This window comes from Equus przewalskii, chromosome 4, assembly GCF_037783145.1.
Source record: "Equus przewalskii isolate Varuska chromosome 4, EquPr2, whole genome shotgun sequence".
Taxonomy (NCBI): Eukaryota; Metazoa; Chordata; class Mammalia; order Perissodactyla; family Equidae; genus Equus; species Equus przewalskii.
Window position 1 is genome coordinate 8,003,207 of NC_091834.1, and position 18,108 is coordinate 8,021,314.

At 42.3% G+C, this 18,108-nt stretch overlaps 1 protein-coding gene across 11 annotated transcripts in view; it reads right to left on the minus strand.

Annotated features, from left to right (window-relative positions):
- Positions 1-17,074, minus strand: part of LAMB4 (laminin subunit beta 4) — a 111,742-nt gene extending 94,668 nt beyond the window's left edge. For 2 of the 11 annotated variants that reach the window (XM_070615368.1, XM_070615363.1), the window contains exons 1-4: positions 10,995-11,136; positions 10,744-10,850; positions 3,315-3,406; positions 2,595-2,639 (exon numbers count right to left, since the gene is read on the minus strand). In XM_070615368.1, coding sequence (XP_070471469.1) covers positions 2,595-2,628 — 34 coding nt within the window. In that variant the 5' untranslated portion in view covers positions 2,629-2,639; positions 3,315-3,406; positions 10,744-10,850; positions 10,995-11,136. Of the gene's footprint in view, positions 1-2,594; positions 2,640-3,314; positions 3,407-10,743; positions 10,851-10,994; positions 11,231-11,559; positions 11,611-16,692 lie in introns of those variants that run through there. The other 9 variants (XM_070615367.1, XM_070615360.1, XM_070615369.1 and 6 more) reach the window with 7 other exon arrangements.
- Positions 17,075-18,108: the final 1,034 nt, after the last annotated feature.

Here is an 18,108-nt window from a genome sequence, read left to right on the forward strand (position 1 = left end):
GCAAAGATTATTCTTCTAAAGCAAAGCCACAGCATTTCTTTCAGGTAGATACGTGAAGAAAGTTAGCTCCATTATCCCCTTTTTATTTCATTGTATAATAAGTGATCCTAGATTAGTTAACATGGATTTTTCCTTTTATTTACCCAACAAACCCAGATTTCCTTTCATTTCCTGGAATTGGCATCTAGGATAAATAACCAATCAGAAGTTTAGACATCAATAGACAGAGGCTTTTTAAAACAAGGTCAGGTATAAAATCTCTGTCAATGCTACGTGTCGGGTAACTAAGTCTTCCCTTCCATGGATTTATTCCTTTAGACAAGTTCCATCCTGAATTCTTTTATTGGAATTGTTGCCTAGAGATTAAACATGTTTTTATAACCTGACTTGGCCAAACTTGTTTTGATCAGATTGTACTTTTCAGAAATAAAATTATTCCAGGACTTAGGGAAATCGAACCATTATTTGTGTAATATTATAATTGTAAATAGGAGCTTCTGATGGAAAATATTTGGCAAAAAGTGGCTAGAAACATAAGTAGTTAAAGCTTCATGCTCGAACATAGACTCAGCAACATCTTTCCTGGGTTGAAGCCTTCAACTGCCAGATTATCACATTAGCAAGAATTTGGAATTGATTCAGAAAATAAAGATGTTTACGTCTTTAGAAAATCAGTGTATTCCTCAGAAATGACATACAACTTTAAGTAGAATCTTATTAAAATGAATTTAGGAGATATCATCATTTAAGGAAAATGCACAGCAAATTTTCTATAAACTGAAGGATCATTTTGTAGAAATAACTATTATGTAATCGCTCTACCTAGTAATTTTGTATGTTGTTATAATTTTCTTAAACAAGTGAGATATTTTCATACCCTTTAGAATTCACTTCAGAGTTTTAGAGGCTGTAACACACACACACGTTTATGTACTCACACACATTATTATTACGGGTAAGAAAATGTACAAATAATGCACGATAGATAAGTTTGCATTTTGCATCCAGTACCCAAAACCTGGGACCAATGTATGCTTTATGATTTTTTTCTCCTTATCTTCCTTAGTCAGAATGCAAGGCAAAATGTTTGAATGGCTCCAGGGTTTATAGAAATGCCTATGGTCAAACTACAAGTCAGGAAATGCCCAAGCTGATGACATGGGATTAACTGGTTGGTAGCCAACCACAAGCAACCCTAGCGATTTGGGTTAGATCAGGCTTTAGAAATCCCGGATCTATTGCGGTGAGGTCTTTTCTGCCCAAGCTGATTTAGTTTTGAAGATCTTCCGTGCTGAGAGAGAGGTCTCCTGATTGAGAAGGACTCTCTGCCAACTGTGGAGTGGGTTAGAACGTTGGCAAGGTGTGAGGAAGATATCTCGTACAGAGGCTGGGAGAGAGCTCAGTGATTCTCGGTGGTTGCTTCTGATTCTGAATACTGGTTTAGTCCCAAAGAGAACATCCAAGACAGACGTAGATTAAAAGAACCCTTCTCTGCCTATCTGAGGCCAGATCTAAGTTTCGTAGTCCTGGGGGCAGCATAACGAGTCTCCGAGCCCACTGGCTTGTGGCTCACCTCTCTGAGGCAGAGAATTTTCAACAGACAGCAAATGAGCATTTACATCTAGAGCTGTTCCTTCCTCCATTACCAGCAAGTTTAACTGGGAAACTGCCTCGGGGTTTGGGAATGGCAGAATTACAAGATGAGATTCTTAAAGTTTGCTGCCTTGAAGAAATTGAGCATGAATCTTGGAAGAGAAAATTCGAAGCAATTTCGTTAGTACTCAGCAACTGAAAGCAGGGCTGTTATAGATATAGCAAAGTCAGGATCAAAGAGAGTAATTGTTGGAAACATCGTCTCTATGACTAATTCAAATTATTCTCAGCTTATTGAAGACAGCAGAGGCATGGAGAACTCAGTCTTTTAGCTCAGAGCTGCTGCTCACTATGAAGAGGGAATTTGGCCTATAATGCTACACGAGCCCTCATCACCTGGACGAGTGTTACATCCAAAGCAGAACTCTTTTTAAAAGGTAAAATAGGAGCTGGCCCTGTGGCCAAGTGGTTAAGTTTACACACTCCGCTTTGGCGGCCCAGGTTCCACCGGTTCGGATCCTGGGTGTGGACCTACACACCGCTCATCAAGCCATGCTGTGGCGGCATCCCACACAGAAGAACTAGAATGACTTACAACTAGGATATACAACTATGTACTGGGGCTTTGGGGAGAAAAAAAAAAAAAGAGGAAGATTGGCAACAGATGCTAGCTCCCGGCCAATCTTCAAAAATAAATAAAATATATTATAGTTGTAAACTAAGAATCTGAAAGTATTTTACTTTCTTCAGCATATTTCTTTACTGGCTTATCTGCTGGTGCTAATATTCCTTTAAAGAGTGATAGAAATAGCTATATGTGGATATTATACATGTTTGAGTGGAATTTTTGAGTTGCTTGACACAATTTTAAAACAGATGAGTCTTACAAGTATGTAATAGCATAGAAAAAAAGGAGTGGCTATATTTAAAAGCTATTTCTACTAAATACTTTAGAACAATTCATTTTAAGCAGAAAATGGATTTTGATGACAAATACTCACCAAGGTGCAGAAAAAAGGTCAGTTGAAATTGCATTCTTTTGTCTGCTAGGTTAAAAAAAAAAAGGAGATTAAAATCAGTCACTGATGGAATCAATAATTGCCATCAATTTTCAATGATTTGAAAATTTGTCAAATGGCTCTTCCCTTTAGGGACACAAAATACCTACAGTGCCCAATTGCTTAAAAAATAAGTGCATTCAATTTTTACAAATATTTGTTTTCTATTTTTTGAAATCACAGAATGCATTTGTGGTGAATAATATGAAACAAGTATAATTTCCTTTCCATATTTTTATTTTAACCTATTTTTGCCCATTCTCATTTAGAAAAATTTTTAAATTATATAATTATTTATGTACTCATTATTGAAAAAATAGAAAAATCAGACAGGCAAAATGAAAGAATTATTATCCATAGTACCACCATCCAGAGAAAAGTGGTTAATATTTTACTATATGTTCTTTCATACTTTTTTCCTTGCATATAAATATTCTCCAAAAATGATATCGTACTGTATGCTTGTTCAATCAATAGATCCCGAACATCTTTCTGTACGAGCAAATACAGTGATTTTCAACCTAGCGAGGGACACCTGGATCACCTGGGGCTTCCACAAAGCACGCCTGTGTTCCCCTGTGTAGATTCCACAGTGCGTCTCTAGATAGGGGGCCCCCAAGCCATGCTGTGGGGAAGCCGGATAGAGATGGGATTGGCACACACCTCAGTGGGCTGGGAGAAGAGGAGGAGAATGTTCTCCGGCAGCAGTACTTTAAATTACTGGAAAGTATTCCTCTGACTGCAGGAACCAGAACCTGTTTAATGAATCCCCCATCAGTTAATGTGCACTTTGTTTCAAATATTTTCCTGTTATAAATATTTTTGTTAAACCTTTGTTCATATCCTTAACTATTCCCCAGGATATATTAAATGGAGCAAAAATAATGGATCAAAGAGCATATGTATGTGTGTGTGTGTATACAGACATATATATGTGTATGTAAAGAGTACACATACATGCACATACATGCACACACACTACATGTGTGTATGTGTATACACAGACATATAAGCATATAAAGAGTACACATATGCACAGATATTCATACACATTACACACATGCATGTGTGTAAGACATATACAAAGAGCACACACATGCACATACATGCACAGTACATGTATGTACGTGTGCAGACATAGATGTGTATAAATAGTGCGTGCATGTATATATACTACATGTATGTGTGTATACAGACACACATGTATATAAGGAGCACATATACGTATATACAGGTATACAGATATATACATGTACATAAAGAGCACATGTATGCATGTATAATACTACATGTGTATGCAAAGAGCACACATATTTATACATACCATAAGCATGCATGTGTATACAGACATATGTATATAAGGAGCACATATATGTATACATGCTACATGTGTGTGCGTGTGTGTACAAAGTTTTTGATGTTACTGTCAAACTACCATGAGGGAAGTTTGTCCCAATTTACACTCTCACCAACAGCCTGTGGGAACAACCATTGACCTGAGCCCTTGCCAACAGTGAATATTATGAATTTTTAAAGTTTCATCAATTGAAAAACAAAAACTATACCTCATCATCATTCTTTCAATATTTTTATTTGAACAGCAGTGATATAAAAATTTGCTCATGTATTCACAGGTGAGAATTATTTCTGACATTCTATCCTTCAAGGCTTTTCCTAGAGAATTCTTTATGGATTCGACTGAGCCCACCTTCTTAATCCCTCTACTCTTGCATGCCTGTACTCCAGCCTTAGTCCGCCACATCCAGCTTCCGAAGCCTCTGCTCACGCTGTTTGCTTTGCCTTGAATGCCACCCTCCTAAACTCAAATTCCAGCCTCCTTTTGAAGTCTTTTTAGAGTGTTTTGAAATGCCTGGTTTTAGGCAAATTTCCCATTCTGTGATTCAAGCTCTTTACACAGGCTGGGGTTCATTTCGGACATCCACTGTCAAAAGAAAATGACTCCCTGAGAAGCAGTCCCCTCGTAGTATCTCCATCTGAAAATGAGCTCTCTCTGTATTAAAGTCTGCAATTTTGGACTAATGACCTTATACAAAACCTTGTGAAGACCTATAGAAGAATCCAGAATGGAACCTTAGGAAGGTCCATTCTGTCTGGGCACCTGAACCTGAGCACTTTTTCTCAATGGGGTTCTTGTTGCCTTTTCCTCAGTCAGGCATGAAGTTTTGGTCCATGACCCAGCTATACTTTTGAGAACATGAAATCCCCAGTCCTGATGCTGTCCTGGACTCAGAACTCTTGCCTGCATGCTTCATTCTGTCCACAAATGTAGAAAGATTAACAACGTGGTTATCCTTCTAACAAGGCTGGGCAATATAAGCAAAGTTTGAAAATATTATTCTTTATAATTAAAGAAACTGACTTCAGTGAGATTATGATCTGTGTGAATAGCCTATAATCTGTGTGAATTCGGGGCTTAAATGCTCTAAGCTCTGGGTTGCTGAAAGTAATCAAAAAGCTATATAGGAAATATCTGTTTCTCCCAAAGGGGAATTCATTCACAGGGCAGATTCCAAACTGAAAGACTGCAGCTACAGCTACGGGCTAAAATCTCCTTCCTTCGGAAAAGTGGGACGGACGCAGAGCGCAGGCGGCAGAATTCTAAGGACTCAGATTTACAGAGAAAGGAGGCAGAACAGCAACGCTGATTGGGGAGTAAGAGATCACGTGGAACGCCTTTTCAGAGCATTTTGGGGGAACAAAGAGCCCTTAGTGTCACAGTTCATCACGTTTATGAGGGGAAAATGAACTTCTGGGAATTTTCTCAGTCCATCTCAGCATTATCTTCAAGCAATAATAAAGATCATGATACAGAGAAGTGAACTTTCCAGCATCAATCAACCAACCGGGGTCAAGAACTACCTGCCCCAAAGGAGAGGAGGAGAAGATCCCAAACCGGACTAGAATAGAGCCACTCTCTTACTAATAATTGCTAAAGGACTAGCACCAGTTTCTCAGTGAGGAAGTGAATGACAGAATCACGTGGCTTCTCGAGAATTCCACTGCCTACGGAGCGCCTCCACCTAGCCCTGGCTGCACCTTAGAAACACCTGGGAAGATGTTTTTCTTATGACTTCTCTTAAAAGTATTTATTTTATGATAAAATACATGTAACAAAATTGACGACCTTAACCATTTTTAAGTGTATGGTTCAGTGGTGTGAAGTACATTCAGATTGTTGTGTAACCAATCTCCAGAACTCTTTTCATCTTCTAAAACTGAAACCCTGTACCCATTAAACACTAACTCTCCATTCCCCGTCCCCCAGCCCCTGGCAACCCCCATTCTACTTTCTGTCTCTATGAACCAGGCGCCTGTAGGTAATTCACATAAGTAGAATCATGTGCTATTTGTCCTTTGGTGACTGGCTTATTTCGCTTAGCGTGCTGTCTAGGTTCATCCATGTTGCAGCATGTCAGAATTTCCTTCATTTTTAAGGCTGAATACTATTTTACTGTATGTACCTGGGGAGATTTTTTTAAACTACCCAGGCTCAGACCCAACCCAGACCAATTCAATCAGAGTCACCGCAGGTGGGACCCAGGCGTCGAGGTGTTTATGATGCTGCCCAGAGGATTCTAATTTGTAGCCGGGACTGAGAACCACAGATGGCTCATGAACACCTAAAACTCATTAATTTGCCCTGTATACCTGTTTTCCTCCTGGATTCCATTCTAAGAGAAAGGCATTACACAATGGTTTGCTGCACATTAGGATCACCTGGGGAGCTCTGATAACCCTGCTGCCCAGGTAACATTCCACACCAATTAAATCAGAATATCTAGGGTGGGGTTTCAGCATCAGTATTTTTTTTTAAATATTCCAGTTTGGGATCCACTGATCTTACTGTGGACCAAGCTGCTTAGGCCAGAAACTGGAAGGTCATCCTTGATCCCTCCTTCTCTCACCCTTCAGATCTAAATTTGATCCTATCTCCTTAAATAGTGGCACTCAGAGTGCGGTCCATGAGCTTAATAAGGTGACCAGTTCATCCTGGTTTGCCTGGGAATTTTCTGGTATTAGCACTGAAAGTCCCTAGGTCCTGGGAATGCCCCTGAGTCCTGTGCAAACCCAGATGTCGGTCACCCTCCTGGATCAGCTGCATCAGTGTCGCCTGGGAACTTGTTAGAAATGCAAATTATCAGGCCCCTGCCCAGGGCCTACCGATTCAGAACCTCTAGGGACGGGGCCCAGCACTCCGTGTTCTTCAAGCCCTCCAGGTGAGTCTGGTGTACGCTCAAGTTGGAGGACCACTGTCCTCAGTGACTCCCAAGTCCACCCTGTGAAGATCAGAGCTGCTGCTGCTCCCAGTGATGGCAGCTAGCGCTATGACAGCCTGCTCTGTGGCAGGACATTCTGAGCTGTCTGCATGGTTCCACAGTGGGACGCTGCAGGGCCAGGCTGTGGTGTAGGGCTGAGCAGGGCGGGTGGGTGGGGGTGCCTGTACTAAGCTTTGTCTTAACTAGATCCACTCCTGTCTGAATCTGCACACTCTTCTTAGAGATTGCTCAGTGAAGGGCATCATTTTCTAGCCCCTTAATATCCAAAAGTGATTTTCTCATTATAATAAAGGCTTTTTATATTGTCAATAAGCTTCTAGGGAAAAAACAGAAAAAAGAGTTTTCTTTCATCTCTGAGGTCTCTCCTGTGAAACTTCTCATCTCTCTGCATGGGGGTGTTCAACATCTCATTACCCCCATAAGAAATCCCATCCGCTTTAATGGACATCCCTTATCTGCCTCTTCCTGAAACTCCAGGGAACTACAATCTAGTTCCTCTCTCTGTGGCTTGCCTATTCTGGATACTTCATATAAATAAAATCACACAATATGTGGTCTTTGTGGCTGGCTTCATTCAATTAGCATCATATTTTCAAGGTTCATCCATGTTATAGCAGGTGTGGGTACTGCATTCCTTTGTACTGCTAAATAATATTCCATTATATGGATACACCACACTCTGTTTATCCATTCACCAGTTCATGGGACTTTGGATTTTTTCCTACTTTTTGGCTATTATGAATAATGCTGCTCTGAACATTTATTTTCAAATTTTTGTACGCATGTATATGCTCATTTCTCTTGGGTAGGAAACCTTCCACTTTTTAAAAAAAAATTATGACATCTAAACCTTCCTAATAGAGTGTAAGCATTTGAAAGCAAACATTCATCTTTTTGTCCCTGAAAATGCTTAGAAAAATATTGAAAACATTTGTTGACTTGAATGCATTCTAGTTTGCGTTTCTTGTGTTAAAATACGACTGTCTAAGATTGGCACCAAGCCAGAGCACAGCCTTCTAGATGTTTACTCACCGGTGGTTCCACTAACCTCGTCTCATCTGCCCTCACCCGAAGGCCTCGGCTGGGCTCTGGAGGTGCCCGAGGCTGCCTTGGCCTCGGTTTTATGATCCCCATATCAACTGCCTATTAGTTGCTGACCTTTTTCCTGCCTCTTCCCCACAGCCTTATTCTGTGGCTTCTAGTCCCTGACTTTCTCCCTATTTCCATATTCTTTTGCTTTCCAGAGCCCCAGTGTGAAATGAGTTGCCTTTAAATCCGAAGATTTAAACATAATATGAAGCACGTAGGGAGGTAGAGAGGGATGTGAATGTAATCACTCATCAATAGTCCTAAGCTCTTTTATACCGTAGCTGGAAGAAACTCTAAAGGAGGTCGTTAATTGGAAGAGGTCAGTATACAGCAGGTCAGTCTTGTCTGCATTTAGAACTGATCCTAGAGCTATGCTTTGTGAAACAATCCCGAACCCCATCCTGTGAGGTATTTCCAGCTTTCGTCAGAAGAACTGGCCTGTGGTTGGAAGCATTCACACTGTGGGCTTCTGCAGGACCCAGTGGAATGACGGGTGGAAAACGGACTGGCGACCCTGGCTTCCTTTCTGCCACCCAAGTAATGGGAGTGGTCCCATAGGAATGCCAACACTGAGGTTTCAAATCCTTTAACCCAGCTATCTGGGCAATCCCTGAGGCACAGGGAACAAAGAGGTGAGTCAATCCTGGTTAGTTTGGGGTACTAAAAATATTCTCCCTGAAATGATCCTGTAAAATGTGGAAAAGGGACTCAAATCATCCCTGATTTTCTTATTTCTCTATGTCATCTTGCAGGTGGACTCGACTTCCTGTTACCAATTAATTCCTTATATCTGCCCTGACACAATTCTGCCTCCTGGAATATAATCTCCTTCCTTCTCGGTGAAGATGGATTATGGCTGATCCTTGTAACTATGGTGGAAAGGCTCAGGCCGGGTCAGCTTTCCTGCTTCCCACTCGTGTGGTGGTTCTCAGTGGGATGGGTTTGCTCCACAACATGTGGCAATGTCTGCAGACGTTTCCAGCTGTCACCATAGCGGAGGGGGATGCCACTGACGTCTAGAGGCCAGGGATGCTGCTAAATGAATATCTTTCAATTCAAGGGACAACCCCCATCCCTATAACAAAGAATTACCTGGCCCCAAATATCAATAGTGCTGAGCTTGCGAAACCCTGCAGGGGGCTTCAGTGCCCAGAGGTAGGGCCTGGTCACCCACCCTTCGTTTCCGTAAGTTGCTCTGCTCTAGTCTTACTCCCAGTTTTCTGTTTCCCATTTCAGGTCACCTAAGCCCCACACTAGATGAGTGTTATAGTAAATCTGGCAACTTGGAGCAGCTCTGTTATCTGAAATCGCCTGCCCAGGCTGTCAGCGCCACAGCTGCACGTACGGCACAATCTCAGGCCTTGTGGGCATCTCCTCCACACCTTCCTTCATCAAGCTACACAGGTAATTGGTGCCGATTTTCTGGTTGGTTTAGCAGAGCTGACATGTGGGAAGCTTCATAGGGGCTGCGTGAAATGTTTGTCTCATGGAATTCATTGGCCAGTTGAAGTGATATACGTAAATCTAATTGGAATGAATAAACATACTATCACCCCTTTGGATGAAAAGCCTGTAAACGTATTAACAAAGGAACTGGATGCATTTTGGCAATTGTTTGATGTATGCTGCTAGATGACACTGGTCTTAAATATATGAAGTGTTGCCCTAAACAGTAAAATACGTGAAACTGACAGCAACTCACGTCCTGGTGTTGCTGGTTGATTTTAACTTACTGACCGTTCACGGACATTGCCTGGTCTGCCCTCACTTGAAGACTGTGCTCAGGGGCCCACTTGTCAAAGAATTTCCTCTTTTTGTTAAAATTATTTGGATGAAACAGATGAAGACATGGGGGGCATGTAATGTCAACTGCCCAGCAACTAGCCCCACAGGAGCAAATAGCGTTTGCTAGACAGCCCCTCCCCAGGACAGCCGTGCCTTCCGCTCCCGCTTCCACTACTGTTCCTGTCTTCAAATTGAACAGTTATACCTAACACAGGAGATAATTATAGTAAGTCCATATCAGTCCTCAAGTCCTTTCCTGGCACACTTCAAATAGGTTACCTCATACGTCTAGGAACGACAGTTCTCAGGGAAATCTGATGTTTAACTTTGCCTTATTTATGTAACAGTTTTTTTCATGTTCCATCAGGAATCATTAGATAGTTCAGTTGTTGCCTAAATCGCACCACAGTGAGGAATGCAGAAGGCAAAGCTATAAAGTTAACTTTTCTCTCAATTACAGCAGCCACCATGCTTTCCTGAACACAATATTTACACATACTTAGATATTAACAAAACTATTGTGAAGATATGGACAGTTCTATAGAATTCGAACTTTTTGTAAATTGTCACAAGTTATATCACAATGATAAAATAAATATTCACCTAACACACAATTTAAAATGGGCGATTCAACACTGCATCATCTGAAGCTTCCTCCAAGGAACAGAAAAGCTCAAGTCGTTGGCTGCAGCCCACTCTGCTCTAAGCATCCATTTTTCCCATCGGATACTGTATTATCTCTACATCTCTTGTGTACAAGTGTTATCTGATGATTTATCATCCTGTAAAAGTAATGCTTATACTCCATGCTCTAATATTTTACACTCTACGTTGGTTCCCCATGTAACCCCCAAATTCTGAACTTGCTGATACTTTCACTTAATCCAAAAAATGCGAGCGAGACAGAAGGTGAGACTTACCAGGATTCGAGAGTCTGTGTTGAGAGGCGCAGACAGCGAATAAGGCGTGTAAAGACACACCTGAGAGTGAGTGTCAAGTTAAGTAGAAAACATTTTCCCCGAGGCTCCTGAGGGCAGGAAAAAAACATGAGAGGTGTTCCAAAACCCACCAAAAAGGTGACTTGTGAAGTTACTTGCCTTAGGTTTTGACTCACACACACACACACACACACACACACCCTTTTCCAGAGGCAAAGAGAGCTCCAGCTTACAGCAAATGTTCTTGATTTATGTGCCAAACTTCTGAAAGCAGTGACGGCGAGGAGCTGAGATCAGGGCTACTGCAGCAAACTGCAACATTCTCGGCAAATTTGTAACTAGTGTCTAGGTTACTTGTAGCTGCTCCAATGGTGTGAAGCGAAGGAGGAAGAGCCACAAAGCTTCACAGGCTTGCGTTGTGCTCACAAAAGCTATTTAGGCACACCACCCTCTCAAGGAACGAATTGTTTGGGGAGATGCTCTAAGTTCACGTGGATGAAAGGAATGCGCAGGTTCAAATACATTTTACTTGCAATAATCGTTACAAAGTACACTCTCAACCTGGAAAAGAGTGGTTAATAAACCCAGACGTTTTCATTATTTACTAACTTGCATAATTTTTGCTTGACTATCCAACTTTGCCTTCGCAAACCAAGATTCTGGTGGTACGGAGAAAAGAATCTGTGTCTGGTGAAAGTCACAGAGAAAGAGCGAGACAGTCCATGGCATATTTCGGCTCCTAGAATTTGAGTAGTAAACTTATCCTCTACAAACACAACCTTGACAACATTAACTCACCCATTTCACTGATTCACACTGGCATCTGTCAAAGAGAAGACATGGCTCGTTCTGAACAAGAAAAATAAAGAAATTAAAAATTCAGGAGGCTAGATCATAGTTGGGTCATGGGCTCTGCAGTCCTTGCTTATAACAGCTGCCAACAACACCACGTGTGTTCATCCTCATGGTGGAAAGGTTTCGCTCACTCTTGAAAAACTTCTCTCCATTTTTACTCTTATCCAGAAACTTCGGTAGTGCACGCTCTAATACAGCAACTGGAGATGACACTAAGTACTTTCTAGATTGGGGTGATAGGCTTATCGCTCCATTATTTAACTGGATTTGAATAAGTCACCAAGCAGTGTTGTTTACATTTTCATATACCAAAGAGGTGAAACAGAAAATAGCCTCTTCTTCTCCTTTCCCTTAAATGGTGTTGTTTCCTTGGCTCTGTCAACTGAGCAACTCCTTTTTCTTCCCATGTGTATTCCTCAGGCAAACACCTTAGGATGGTTTAATGGCTTAAACCACTTCCTTCTCTATCTCTAACCCATCTACTTCGGCGCTGTTTCCAATGGCCTATCTCTATCTGGATGACTCACCAGCACCTCCAACATCGGGCGTTCACCGCTGACCTCTTATTTTGTTGGAATCTGTCCAGCTTCCACATTTCCATGCCATCTCAGTTAACCGCATCTTTATCCGCTCATTTGTTCAAGCCAGGAGCTCAGTGATGCTTAATTTCTTCCTCTCCCTTCCATTCCCTTGAAACGCACGATCAAAATCTCTGAGGCGGGCCTCCCTAAACGATTGACGGGGTCCAGTGACCAAGCAGGAAGTGGTCTCAGCTATGCCTTCTGCTGCGTCCCCCAAGGTTCCTGTGTTTTTTCCCTCCACACAGACATGGCTAGTGATCATGCAGTTTTAGGGACTTCCCTTGGGCCTGGGCTTGCTGGCACTGGGACGCTGCTCATGTCCTTTCAGAGGGAAGTTGCAGGGCTCAGACTGGGTCTCAGAATGTCGCCCAAAGGGGCTTAAAGGCTCAGGCTCAGAGTGTTGCCTTCTTTATCCCTATCCATTTGAAAAAGCACCTGCTTCTCACTATTTCTGCTCCCCCAAGATTGTTAGTCAGAAGGTCTTACCTTGCCCTGCCTCATTTACTCCTGAGATCCTTTCAAGAACAGTAGGGGGAGGGGTGGTTTGGGAGAAGAAGGCTAAATATTATTCATCGAACTGTTTTATTTTGCCTAGGAAGACTAAATTTAGTATTTTGTGTCCAGGTCTTGATGACCAAAACAAAGTTATATCTACCTCAATTACTCAAAGTAGAACATTGTGAAACATTACATTTTCAGTATGACTCTCTTTAGCTTTCCCCAAGATGAGATCATCAAATAACTGAAGGAAACCCCCCAGTTCCCAAATGCTAAGTCAGCTTTTTTATTCTATTTACTCTTTCTTCCAGAGCCTTACAATATATAAGTTGGGGCTGTCATCATTTTTAACATAGCCTCTAGTTACCTCCTTAGTCTTCTCCTTGCTTCTTCTGAGCTGTTGTCCTCACTGTCACCAGAGAACTCAGGTTCACACAGGTCACTTCTTTTCTTATGAACCTTCAGTGGCTCCCTTTCACTTACAGGATTTCTCAGTGTGGCATAACAAAACATGTTCATGGTCTGGCCCCAATATCTCTCCCCACACTCCCTGCGTGAAAGCTATGCTCATTCTGTCCCGGGATACGTTGTGCACTTTTTATGACTTTGGCCCTTACACAGGCCACTCCCTCTTGTGGGACACCATTCTCCAGTCTCCATTTGTCCTTTAGCTTTCACCTTTTGTAAAGGTTTTCCTGTCTCCTCCAGCAGAGTCGGCTATTCCTTCTTCTTTAGAAGCACTGTGATAGAGTGACAGGCTTTCTGCTGCAGTGAAGTCTTGGTGTCAGCCTCCCCCTAATTACTCTGAGCAACATGATGACAAGGACCAGAGAGAAGACCCATCCTTATTGCTATTCCTCTGACTCCAGTAACTGGGCCGCTCATGTTTCCTGTGCCCAGAAGCCAACAGCCTAGCTTCGGCAGGTAAACTCCTAGGTACCCTCTGATCTTCGTTATCACCAGACTGAGGGGCCAAGGCTCAAGGGCCTAGCTCTGGGCATCCTAGTGCCCACCAGGGGGCAGCACTTCTCACCCACCATGCAGACTTTCTCACCTGTGTTGGTCCATCCTTCAGGACTGGGTTTCTGTCTGGGGTTCCTTTCTTTCTAGGAGGAAGCCTGGCCCAGTATCAGGAGGCTGCCTTTACTGTATCCACCTTGTGTCCTCTCCTTTCCCTGGGAACCTGGCACTTCATATTCTCCTTTAGGGTAGGTCCCCCTTTATGTCAGCCTCTTCCCATGGCTCTGCCACAGTGCCAGATCCTCCATAGTGGACATCTCATGGATTCTCCACTGCTGGGTCTTGCCTAAACTCCACAGAGCTGACCATTACCAGAATCTACATGAATCTGGCCTATTCCTCTGCCCCCTTTTCTAGTCTTGGAATATGGACAGATCTTCTTAAGAAGCTGCTCCCTTGGCCAGGTTTGTAGCTAAGACAGCTTGTCATCTGCCCTCCTCTGATGAATTCACTGGGCATGGTCTTCTACCCTGCCAGGTTTCTGGCCAAGGATTTAACATATATCACACTGTATTCCAAAATACCGAGCTTAGGGCAGTGCACACAGTAGGCACTTTCTTTTTGAGTGAACTGACATTAAATTGCAGAAACTGTAGTAAAATTATATGGAGAAATCTTTCTATCAGAAAAATCTAAATCCCTGAATGGAGATTTAGAATTTATATTCTAAAATTTGGGGCATGTGACATAGGTCGGCTGTCATCGGTCATGATAAGTTACTAAACAGAGTGGATGGCACAGGAAAGTAATCCAAGGGAATTCCCAGGGAGAAAAATGTTCAAGACAAGAGAGTGACAATTTTCTTTAATGTCTAATAACTTAGAACAGCTAGAAATTTCTCCTTCATGCCCTAATAAGGCCCTATGGTAATTTAAGTCAACTGTTACTCCTGTTATCAACCGCCGTCTGCCATTCTTCACAAAATGTAATTTTCCTTTGTTTCATTTTGTTCCCCCGTCTCTTAGACCTTCTCATTTTCTCCTCTCATTTTCTCTAAAGCCCATTTTCATTGCCAGGAATAAGGCAGGGATATTTCATCCCCGATTTATTTATTCATTTTCTCTGGTTCATGCTTCAGTAGTCATTTTCAGGCAGTTTGATACTTACCAGCTATAAAATGTGCTGAACTAGAGGGACTTGTTTCTTAGAAATACGAGACAGCAATTCCATGCCAATCCACCTGGAGGGGATCAGGTGGCATGCTTTCTTTTTGGTTCTCGATTCTCTGTCAAGTCCCAGGTGACTTGGGATCACCTGAAAAGTCTCACACATCTTCTGTTGGCCCTGCGATTCGGCAGGTATAACCACTGCAGGAATTGCAGATTTATGTGGGCCAGGAATCCATACGGTTTGGAATTCCATTCTCCTACAAACGCTGATAGGATAGGAATAGGAACCAAGGCAGAGTCTTAAATTTCAGTCACCTGTGAGCATATTAACGCATCCATTTCAAATCTCCTATGCAGTTTCAGTGGGTAAGTTGGTTTGTTGCTTGAAAAGACTTATTTGGGATTCCTACAAGCTCTAGGGGAATACGCTCGTGGAAGAATAATGGTTGTGAACTGAGCCAACATGAGGTCCTCATTTTCACACAACATGGACAAACTAGGGAACAGATTCAACAAACATCCCCCCAATACTAACTTTGTAGACCTTTAAGCTCTTTCAGAAAAGTCTTTTTCAAAGGTTCTTACTTGTTATTTAATGGCATGTTTTTATTTATTGCTATATTTTCAATTGATACCACTGTGGTTTTTAATTTTGTTTCCTACAGGTCAGATTACTCTTTTCACGTCTGATGTCCTGGAATTCAAACTCCCAGAAGACTGGGATCACATCTCTTCCCTTTCAGGACTAAGCACATGGAACTTTGCTTAGTCTCGGAACTAAGTTGTTTCATTTCTTCCTTTAAACCAACAGCTCCCGCAGAGCACCAGGTGGCAGGAGAGCAAAGAGTAGCATTAGGTTTTTTGGTTGAAACTTCAGCCAGCGGTTTCAGGGAAATGGAGGGACGTCTCATTTTGTTCATTTGATTGGTTTGTGATCTGTTTTATCTAGTATTTAATCTAATACTATTTTTCCCTGTCGTCTTTCAAATTAATGTGCAAAACTCAAAACCCTAGACACTAAAAATTCGTGTATATTTTAAACTTACTTCAAACATTGGAATTCCATCAAAGTGATTTTTTCTTTCCCTTCGAAATATGTCAATTTAAAAGGCTTGCTGCGTTCCTGGGTGATTTTATTATATCTTGAGGGGTTTTCCCCTTGTGTATCTCCAGTTTTATAATGAAAATTGAAGTGACAACGTGGTTCAAATTTCAGAAATTTGCCTTCAAATAACCATGTGTAGGTGAGTGTGGGCTATTTTCTTGTAAATAGATGCCGTGTTCTTAAGACATCTGCCTTCATCTTGGAATGGCTTAACTTTTTTTTTTTTTTAAGATTTTATTTTTTCCTTTTTCTCCCCAAAGACCCCCGGTACATAGCTGTATATTCTTAGTTGTGGGTCCTTCTAGTTGTGGCACGTGGGACGCTGCCTCAGCGTGGTTCGATGAGCAGTGCCATGTCCGTGCCCAGGATTCGAACCAACGAAACACTGGGCCACCTGCAGCGGAGCGTGTGAACTTAACCACTCGGCCACAAGGCCAGCCCCCCCCCCTTTTTTTTTTTTTAAAGATTTTATTTTTTGGAATGGCTTAACTATTTACCTCTTACTGTTAAGGTTAGGGTTAGAGTGTTGTCAGACAGGAGGTATTTTCAAGAAGAATGATTTGCTCGTCAAACAAAAAGTTCAGTCTGTTGGTTCATCAGAAGAAGTCTCTCGATATAGCTCTCCTTAAACAAAGGTCTTGGCTTCTCTTGTTTTCCTTTCCAAAAAGAAAATAGCTTTATTGCTTTTCCTAAAAAATAGTATATGCTCATTTACCCCAAATCTGACATTATAAAGAAGTATGAAGAAGAAAATATAAATCACCTGGACACCGACAGCCTTTCAGTGAACATCCTTCCGGACTGCTCCTCTTTCCCACTGTCTCATTCTTTCTTGCTCCTTCATCTCTCAGAAATAGAGGTAGTGCTGGCTGAAGAGCAGAAGCAAGTACCCAAACTCAACGGGGTGGAATCCAAGCTCTGTTTCTTTAGTTGCAAAACCTTCAAAGCTGGGAAATTCCATTAGGTATAATTTACATACCATAAAATCCACTCGATTTAAGCATACAATTCAATGCATTCAGCTGAACTCAAGTTAAATGTGGGAGAAGTGGACATCTCATACCCCTAGGACAGGGTGTTTCCTTGGAAGGCAGCCTGGGAAGAAATCCCTTGGTGCAGGCTCATCTCAACCAGAATTGCATGATGAGCCTTGTCCTGCTGTGGCCCCACCTGACGGCAGGGCTCAGGAGGCAGCCCCCACCGAGACTTGCCCCAAGTCAAGGAGATTTCATGAGGGCTAAGGAGTCTTCACTGGGCACAAGGAGGCTTGCAAGTCCTGACAGGATATAGGGAGGGTTACTAAGTCTCAGGAGACACTGAGACAGCTAATCAGCCTTTAATAGATTTGGTGAACCTGAATGAAGCTAAGGTCACAATGCGTAATGGAGCTGACACATGCTGATGGGTGTGGGCCTGCCTACCAAGTCCTCAGGCAGTGAGGAAGCCCCAGAACCCTCCTTGACAGGACTGATGTCGACTGCCCTGTGTTACCTTAGAGTGACCCCAGGCAGATTGCCCATTGGCACCTGGAGAGAACCCCAGTAGATTTACCCTCTGGTTTCTTTTATAACCAACTTTCCTAGTTCCCCTCCTTACGGAGGAAGATGGGAAGATCACACAGCTTACAGTGACCTGGGCCTGAGGTAATCCTGGCATCTCCCATCTCAGCATCTGCCTCAGAGTGCCCTAGTTACCAGACCGAGGTCGATGGAGCTCACAGGGCATTTATGAAAGAGCCAGGGGACTCAAGTTCATCGATGAGTTTTTACAATTCCCATCAAAATTTGTAAATGCATTGGAAAACTTCCAGGAAAGTGTTAAAAAGCACCAAATTTTAAGCTGTTGACAAATGTGTAAAAGCTGTGTCATTTCTGTGTAAAAACTGTTAACACGGAGTCATGGATAATCATAGTTCTAAGTCTGCCCTCAAGATGAGGAAACTAAAGTCTAGAGCGTTAAACAGCTCAGCTAAAGCCACACACCGGTCCACGGCCATCCTCCATCTTTCCCACTCTAACAGACCCTGTGGATGGCCATGTTTCTTTTGTTGCATTGTTTGGTGTGGTGGCTTTGTGGCACAGGGTCACCCTGGCACACCGTAAGTTCAGTGAGACCAGAAAAATGGGAGTGTTTTGTAGGAGAATGAGGCATACTGTATCACTTAATTCCCTCATCAAGT